General features: G+C 42.8%; 1 protein-coding gene across 4 annotated transcripts in view; it reads right to left on the bottom strand.

Annotated features, from left to right (window-relative positions):
• Positions 1 to 8,158: 8,158 nt before the first annotated feature.
• NCOA6 (nuclear receptor coactivator 6) overlaps positions 8,159 to 9,342 on the bottom strand; it is a 410,255-nt gene continuing 409,071 nt past the window's right edge. For all 4 annotated transcript variants that reach the window (XM_078652166.1, XM_078652165.1, XM_078652167.1 and 1 more), the window contains one exon: positions 8,159 to 8,338. In XM_078652166.1, coding sequence (XP_078508292.1) covers positions 8,292 to 8,338 — 47 coding nt within the window. In that variant the 3' untranslated portion in view covers positions 8,159 to 8,291. The remainder of the gene's footprint in view (positions 8,339 to 9,342) is intronic.

Here is a 9,342-nt window from a genome sequence, read left to right as displayed (position 1 = left end):
GTTTGAACATGGAACACATTTGTGGAATTTGATTGTAACGTTAATTACTATAAAAACTCTTTGGTAATAAATATTTTTTTTAAAACCTCTTGTCAGTACAGATTTACAGCTTCAAATTTTATGAGAGTAAATTGTCTATATTTTTATTGAACCTAACAATGAATATTTTAGATGACATTTTTATTTCTACAACATTCAACACATCCCCTTAGGAAGAAGATGTAGGAAGGTGGATATCGGACTATATGGTTACCCCAACTTTTTGCCTACTGTTTAGCTGGTTTTTGACTTAGCCTGATGCCCTGAATAGCAGGATCCCAGGCCAACTATCTGCTCTCCTTATAAAATGTACTCCATGTACTTTAGGCACATACCTAATTGGGAATTGGGTCACCTCTGTGAGCCCCTGTATAGTGTACCATAGGTACCCAGGGCAAAGGTGCATCCAAGGCCTACCAGGGGCTGCAGCATGTATTATGCCACCCACGGCTGGCCATCCAAACTGACACCACAGGCTGATCACTCAGCTTGGGTAAGGTGGTGTAATCACCCCTTACTTAGATATGGTATATCTCTATCTACCTTATATATAGACACATAGTAACCTATAAGTCACTCCTATGGATGGCCTGAACAATCCTGGAGGCAGAGCGCTTGGTTTTATGTGAGAGGGTACTCTAGCATGAGCTGAGCTCTTCTGCAGCTTTCAGAACCATGTCCTTATAGCTGTTCTATGATATAGCCATACCATATACCCTTAAGTGCATTATAATCCTTGCGGTTAATGCTAACTTTGGTTTGGCTTTATCAAAACATGTTGTGTAAGGTGTCAAACACTTTGGAATACTACCCCCGCCAATTCTGGCGGCGGGGGTAGCGTTCCACCCTTCTAGAGGGAGAAGACACGTAGTTACTGCTTTACCCGGTTAAAGTTAAACAGAGCCTCAGCATCACAAAATGGATGCTGCTGCCACAGACACGAGTCTGACCTCCTGCTGCTGGACGAAACTCCGGCAGGGGTGGCCTGGACAATAGGTTTCCTGCCTTGGGAGGTGCTAGCACCTCCCCAGACAGGCTTTTAGTGTATTTGGGCAGGGAGGGCTGCAAAATGAGACACTGCCTGGGGCACACAAGATGCTCCATGCATAGCCCGGTTCAAACCAGTTGCTGGGGCACTCCAGCCCCAGCTCTGGCGTGAAACTGGACAGAGAGAAAGGGGTGTAACCACCCCCTTCTCAGGGTCCACCCATAGGAGGGACCTAGCAGGTAATCCAGCCCCTTAGATTAGTATAAAGATAGGAGCTGTGTCTAGAGACATTAGATTATCCTGGACTGAAACTCTGAAACGGAACTCTTGGACCTTCGACGTTCTATACCGACTAGAAGATTGAAGACATCTCCCTTGTGGTCAAGGAGTGACCACCTTGTGCAAACAGGTACCACCAGTAACTTGCCGGTTTGCTTTGTCGACGCTCCTGCCGGAACCCGAAGACTCAGCGACTCAGGAACTGGACTTCCAGACTTCTCCGACTCCGATCCACATCCACAGCAAAGCTGAGACCCGTGGCGGACACAAGAGACGTGGGAACGGACACCCTGGACTAGCTGCTCTTTGCTAAACCGTGCAGCTTCTGAGGAACCCTCGAAGTTGTGCATTGGGGTTTGAGAAGACCCAGACCAGAGCGCTATTTGCACTGAAGCTCAGCGCTTCACACTCCACGAGTGCCGCATGGGGCCTGCTCTTACATTTCAGCTCGACGCGTCTTCCCGGTTGCTAGCCCGTTGGCTAGTTAGCCCTCCGAAGACTTCCTTGTGAAACTAAACGGCTTGCCTGGTTGCTCTGGGCTTGCTCCAGCTTCCCAGGGAAGGAAAAGCTCCCCAGACCTTGCTGGTCTGACCTGAAGCCAATCTTCCCTTCCTGCGTGGATTGCGTTGCCAAGGCTTGTTGGGTCCAATCCGGATACCGACACCGCAGACATCTAGATCCTTCGTGGGACAGCTCGAACCCAGCTCCTGGTCGTCGTCAACACCTCCTGGTCCTCGTGGCTGCAGAGACAAGCTTCACCTCTACACCTGATTGCATCTCGACATCGCCTGGTTCCTTCCTGGTCACTGGTTAGTCACGCAGACTCTGTCCCCTCTGCTTTCAGGTTCTTCTCGTCTTCGATCCACCCGAACACTTTTCTCCTGGTCGCCTGCACCCCTCTTTGCAGCTCTCCATAGGAAACAGCGACGAAACCCGACACGAAAAGACACCTATGCACCCGGCTTCCCTGGGTGAGGTAACTCGAGTACTCCGGTGCTCCCGCGGGTGTTGACTCTCGAAGTGTCCTAGTTTAAAAGGGATTTACTGTAGTCCATCCGGAAGTGTCCTTAATCTACTACTTTGTAACCTTAACGTTCCCATTATAACTCTATGGTAACTCGCGACTGTGTTTCCACACTGCACACGTCTCCCGTAGGTCTCCTACTTCCTAACCTTTGGTTCTGTAGTGTAGTCCCAGCGATTCCCTAGGCCCTTAGGCCTATTCACTATGCCTGAAGTGGTCCTAATACCACTTACTTAGTATATAGTTTGTGAGACTCTTAGGGCAGAATTGAATTTGTGCAACTTATAGTATGCAAAATGAGTAACTTGTAACATATCTCAAACTCTGACCTCAAAAAGAGTGCAGAGGGGTTGTGTTAGTAATAAATACATATATACTTGATATACACCTTGTGTGGTGTCCTTTCATTTGGTATTCAAGGGATTATATATGGTAAAACAGCTGGCTTCACATGCTCTCTGAAGTTTTAGCCTAAGACTGCTGGTCCATGCTACCACTAGGATAGCTGATCTATAAGGTTGACTTTACAACCACCATCATAAGTGTCATGTAGACTGGTGCAAGGTTCCCACTAGAATAGTGGACAACATATGCCAGGCTAACTTCTCACAGAAGATACTTTGCAATGGTATGTTAACGAAATGTAAGCATGGAGATGTATTGTAGTTACATGCTAAACTCTTAATAGTACTGATGAGAAAACAGTTAGGTTCAAGTGAATACATTTTCTATCTATTTAAAACAATTCAGTCTGCTTTAACTTCATTCTGTAAAATTAAAATATATAATCAACACCAGGTGTTAGATTTGTTGAGATCAATGACAAATATGTAAATAGTATTGGCCTTGGCAATTTTCTGTGCAATTCAAACAGGGGAACTATTATTAACCAAAAGTCATTTTTAGGTCTCGCCTGTCAATGCGCATGCGCATTGAGCGGAGCAAGACTATAGGGGCTTAAACAAGAGTTTAACTAGACTGGCGATTTACTGGCGATTTGATGCAGTGCATGTGCGCTTTTAGCTCGATGCGCAAGCGCAATGAGTTAAAATGCGCGTGCACAGCATCAAATCGTCAGCTTGGCGCCGCCAGCAGCTCCTCCCGCTCCGCCCCCTGCTTCATCAAAGGCTTTGCGCTCTGCCTCAGCCCAGCCATTCTCCTCCCCTAATTGCCCCCTGCTGCATCAAAGGCTTTTTCACGGCCGGCCGGCCGTGCTTTCAGTTTCACGGCCGGCAGGCCGTGTCACCTTATTTAACTTGTTTACATTGTTCTAATTGTTAGAATGGTCATGTGTGAGATTTATATTTCTAGTGTGTGTATGAGTGATATAAACTTCCTTATGTGTGACACTCTGAGACATTGTATTACAAAGCAATTCTGTCCAAGTAAAGAGATAAACTGCACGCATAACTCTCTCTCTCCCACTATCTATCCTAAAGTGAAGAGAAACGGATTACACAACACTGGCACCTCATGCAGCCCTCCCGCTGTCCCTGTTGTAAATCTAATCCACGCTCTTCTGCTAACATTACTGCTGCCGGCTGGGAAAACACAAGCCCACCGGCTTTCCCAAGAACATTTTTTTTCAGCACATACGGCTCTAGACTGCTCTTCCAATCCTCAGATCACACAATGTGCAAAGCCACAACAAAAAGCCGAAAACGCCAGCCTACGTGCGTTTGTGTTTTGTCTGTTTTCCGGAGCAAACGAGCAGTCTATCAGGGGCAGGAGCAACTGCGTTGAGGATTGGTGATCCGGCTTTATCGGGCGGGTTATGTGTTTTTTCTAACCAATCGCAAGATTTACTTAGAAGGTCAGCCTCCTAGACCGTACTTTTAAACCAGCATTATTATTTTACCTTCTCTGCGTTCAGATATTGAAATTGGTTAGAGACAGAAGCGATCATATATTGTGCATGTATAAGAATTTAAGGTAAGGTCCTCTTACGTTCGAGAACTTCTGGCTTTATTGGGGAGTTTGGCATGGGCAGTATGTGTGCATACTCCTCAGACTCGTGACAGGTACCGCGCAGTCATCACAGATAGAACACAAACACGCCAAACAGATGTTGCATACATAGTGGCTCATGTGCTCCAGGGATTGTCATGTGTATTCTGCGACTCCCGCGCCCCCCCACCCCTCCAGTTTTATATAGCACAAACTCGACCGGAAGACCGCGCTCGTTTCGAGAACACAAGCTAGTATGTAAACTCACCAAGCGGAAAGAAAACTATTTTTGAAACCGGATACTTTAATTTGTAATATGTCTCCTAACTGTACCAACCTCACTGGTCAGATCCCGCCACCCCGCGCAGACTCCTCTAGGGGGCGAGAATAATGTAATTTGTGGTCAAGATGGCGAATAACATCTGGAGAGTAAAACAGTACAGTATTTGGGGCCTCGTTGGCGTGGAAGCACACCTTATTCGGCAGTTATTGTCCTGTGTCTATTTTATTGGAGGGTTTTGCCAACTCTATTATCCAGTGGAGAGTGGTCATGGTACGTTAATGGCTTGAGTTTTAGTTGTTTCTCGGACCTGTACTCTCTCTGCCGCGGTGGGGGACATATCCCAGGAAGGTGTAATGTTTGACCAGATGCATACATCTATGTGGTAGATTTAGTGACTAGACAGCTCCTGGTCACCCCCTCACGTCCGTTTCGCCTGCACTCCTCCACCCCTCCCTTTTCACCTCCTCCCGAGCCATGCGACCCCCCACCTCTCTCACCCATCCAAACTGCGAGCCCAACTCCGCCCCACTGAAACCTCAGGCCCTTTCCCCACTCTCCCCAATTGGCCCTCCACAATGCCGAAAGCTTGTTTTAGTGGGTGGCAAAAATGAAGCTCGTCCCCTGCTGCTTTGACTGTTGTCACACAGCTCTTCTCTCTTAGCACGGCGGCTCCTTAACTCAGTTCCTTGGCTGCTCCACCTTTACAGACACCCACCCTGCCTGCCATTGTACCTCTCGGCAAATGACGAGCGCTGTCAAAGGCAGTAGGGTCTGGATTGTATGTATCGTTGACATTACAAATGCTATAGGTGTCACATTTGAAAAAGTATAAAGTATTGCCATTGTAAATGACAAACCTATTACTTTTGCAAGTTTCAAGACCCACACATTAAAAGAAATTTGTCAATTACAAAACCAATAGCTCCAACTTTTCTATTGCGAGACCTATTGCATTTCCAATGCTTGTTATTTGTATTGCTATTTTAAGATATATATGTTTTTGGACAATATCTATGAAACAATAGAGTATTACGAAGAGTCCTTCCTTTTTTTTATTGCATGAGCCTCACTTTTGGAGTTAGGTACTTGCTTCAGCTAAACCTACAACTTTGAAATATAGAAACCTGAAAACATTTGGATCAGTGCTTGTGGTGTAAGATGTATTTTATTTATTTATTTTGAGAGTTTTATAGAGCGCAAACAAGACCCTTACGGGTATCAGAGCGCTTTACAATAAGCGTAAATAGACAGGACATTTGAGGAAATAAAAGGAACGTAAGAATAACATCAAAATCTTAAAAACAAAAGAAAGAAACGTGCAGGGAGTAAAACAAGGCGATAGAGCATGGTGGTGGAGGAAATCCTAGATAACAGGGCACAATCAGATAAGGTGCAGAAACTAGCTCGGTGTAGAAGGATGAAGGGAATAAATAGAACAAGTGAATATCAAATATAACATCAAAATAAATGGACCAAAGTTTTGGATATAAACAAGCCAGGCTTTAGAATGGTAGGTGAAAAGGGTGAAATAGGGGTTCTTAAAAACAGTTATGTAAGGCAATGTTTATGTAAATTTCGCCAAAGGGGTTCCTTTTACTTCCAGTTTGAAAGAGGACGGAGAGGGGTTAAGTCTTATTTGTGGTGGGAGGGCATTCCAAATCCTGGGTGCCATTCCTGAAAAGGAGCGATTATAGGATTTTTCCTTATTGAATTTTTGTGGTTTCAAAAGGAAGTTTTCCGAACTTCTTGTTGATCTTGATCCTCCTGATATAGAGAGTTTTTGTGTGAGATAGCTGGGTGCACTATGATGTAGTGCCTTGTGCGTCATGCAGGCTATTTTCAGGTGGATTCTGGCTTCAAATGGCAGCCAGTTAAGAGACTTTAGGTCAGGGGAGATATGGGCCCTTTTTTTCGAGCCCGTGATGAGTCTCGCTGCTGCATTGGTGGATGCTCTTAGAGGAGCTGTGGTGGTTTTGGGGAGACCACATAACGCAACACTTCCAAAGTCCAGCCGCGGTAGAACAAGAGCCTGAACCGCTAACTTGAAGTCATGAGGAGGTAGGAAGGGCTTCAGTTTCCTCAGTGTATTGATCTGAAAATGTGCTCCCTTCGTTGCATTACTAATATGCTTCTGCATATTGAGGTTGGAGTCAAGTGTTATACCAAGTGATTTCGCTGAGTCGACAATGGTTGGTTGAACATCGAGTGCTGTGAGGTGTTTTATCAGATTATGCATAGTGGGGACTTTGGCGGGTGGGGCGATAAGAAGGAATTCAGTTTTTAAAGTATTCAGTTTGAGGTGATTCACTGCCAGCCAAGTTTGGGTGGTCTTAAGAGTGTTGTTGAGTAGTCTAATGTCATCCAAGGTGTTGATCTTGAGGTAGAGTTGGGTATCATCTGCATACATGTGGAACTGCACGTTAGAGGTTTGTAGCAAATCGGAGAGTGGTTCCATTAACAGATTGAAGAGAGTAGGGGATAATGAGGAGCCTTGTGGGACTCCTAGCGTAACAGGCGTTGGTTTGGACAGTGTGTTGTTGTCCTTAAATTTTTGAGTCCGGTTATGCAGAAAAGATGTAAACCAGTCGAGAACTGGTCCTGAAAGACCCATTCTGTGTTTCAATAGATCTATCAGGTGTTCGTGTTTGACCGTGTCGAAAGCTGAGGAGAGGTCTAGTAGGATGAGGAGGCATGCTTCGTTACGATTGAGTAGTTGAAGTGCATCGTCAATGATGTGTGTCATGGCAGATTCTGTACTGTGATTTGCGCGGAAGCCGGATTGGTGCTTATTTAACAGCTTGAAGTGATCAATATGTTTAGTCAATTGGTGGTGAACACATTTTTCCAGAAGTTTGGATGACATTGTTCTGCATTCTGTCCATCGATTGTTCTTTTTGCATGAGTTGTAAAATAGCCCAGTGTTCAGAGACTTCATGTGATGAGCACCCCATCTAGGGAATGGTGTTTCTATTGAAATAAAGCATTCTCAAATGTTGACCACTTGACATTCAAAATTAAGAATAAAATATTACGTCTGAAGCATCCCATGATGGCAGGACACACTAACTATAAGGGATACCATGCTGGAGAAACACAGTTCTTTGAAAAATAACAGACCAGTCTCTAATAGAGAACAACATTTATTTGGAGTATTAGAAATGCATCATTATACAAAACTTAAAATCGAATTTTCTTACAATGGTCCATTTCTACAACCAATACTATAGAATAAAACTATTTACATTTCAAAAAGGTGGGGTACGCTGAATACCCCCTCTGTTTATGGACATTCATATACAGTACTTAAAAAGCACAGCACAATACACAATTTGTACACCTAATTAAAAGACACTGATCTCGTATTTTTAAAAAAAAGAGTAAAAATTCAGAAATGACTGGACAACTATATTATATATATATATATATATATATATATATATATATATATATATATATATATATATATATATATATATATATATATATATATATATATATATATAAACATATTCAATTTGGAATTTTCGAACTTCATTCCGCATTACCAGTCTGAACAAGATAACCAGAACAACCTCATTACAAAATACCGTTGCACATTGTGGGGAATATAGTTTTATTTAAAAAGGTCTAATTTACAGATTTGTTTAAAAAAGAAAATATATATATACCACAGCTCAAAAAAATTGCTGTTTAAAATTCACACATTTACAATGCTTTAGTCTGCTCGCCGTCTACTTCAATTTCCTTCTCTTGGCTTGGGTTGGGCTGAGAGAGGTTTCTGCAATTTTAAAATAAAACACTGTTAAATGCTGACAGAGCATACAATAGAAGACTTAGCATCTTGTAATTTAAAAGCAGCAATACCTGGAAAGGCATGCAAATTAATGTTGTAGCTATTGCCACTATGTATTCACTTCATTTCGATCTTAGACAGCTTTATCTTTGAATTTCATGCAAACTTATTTATGGCAAACAGCTTTAGCATTAGAAATAACGTTTTTTCACAATCTACTCTTCTGCAATGATAAAAAGATAAAAAAACGTAATCTCTGATGTCACAGTTCAGGTTTAAGTATTTTAGATTTCTGTATTCTATAGCTCAATACAGCACAACATTTCACGTTGCATAAAGTCAGAGAAGCAGAGACTAAGGTGTCCTACAGCAGTAACACATGAAGATCTTCAAAGCACCGTTATGAATAGTTAAGTGGGACATAGTTCGATAAAAACGAAAAACTGTTGGCAACAATACATTACCAAAAACATAACCTTTATTCATAAGAATACAACATAACTATGAATTCACTGGTTGCCGATGAGGGGATGGGCCACATTAGATTTAAATAGGGATTTTATGATTCACAATAAAGCTACAAAAACACCCTTTAGCAATAAATCTGTAACTGAAAAAAAATCACAATGATCAATTTGGGTAAATTGTGGTTGCTTTTTCTACACAAAATAAAAATAGATTTGCAATACAGTATGATTCATTATTGCTTCTTTCTCTCCTTGTGACGTGGGACGTCGTTGTCATTTGTATGGGAAATTAATTCTTAGTACTGCGTTGCAATAAAACTGGTTATTCTGATACAGAGTGGTACCAAGGATTTTAAGATTGTGCATTGGTCTGCAAGTCAAGAAAATCTGTAAAATGAATTCAGTCTTGAGCTGCAGTTAGCCTATGCATCTTTTATAGGCCATCCTTTGCAGAGTGCCATCAAGAGAGCACATAGCCATGCGGACTACCCAATCTGGGATGTCAAATGAGAGAGGTTTCAT

This window comes from Lissotriton helveticus, chromosome 7, assembly GCF_964261635.1.
Source record: "Lissotriton helveticus chromosome 7, aLisHel1.1, whole genome shotgun sequence".
NCBI classification, from domain to species: domain Eukaryota; kingdom Metazoa; phylum Chordata; class Amphibia; order Caudata; family Salamandridae; genus Lissotriton; species Lissotriton helveticus.
This window is presented reverse-complemented; position numbering and strand designations above follow the sequence as displayed.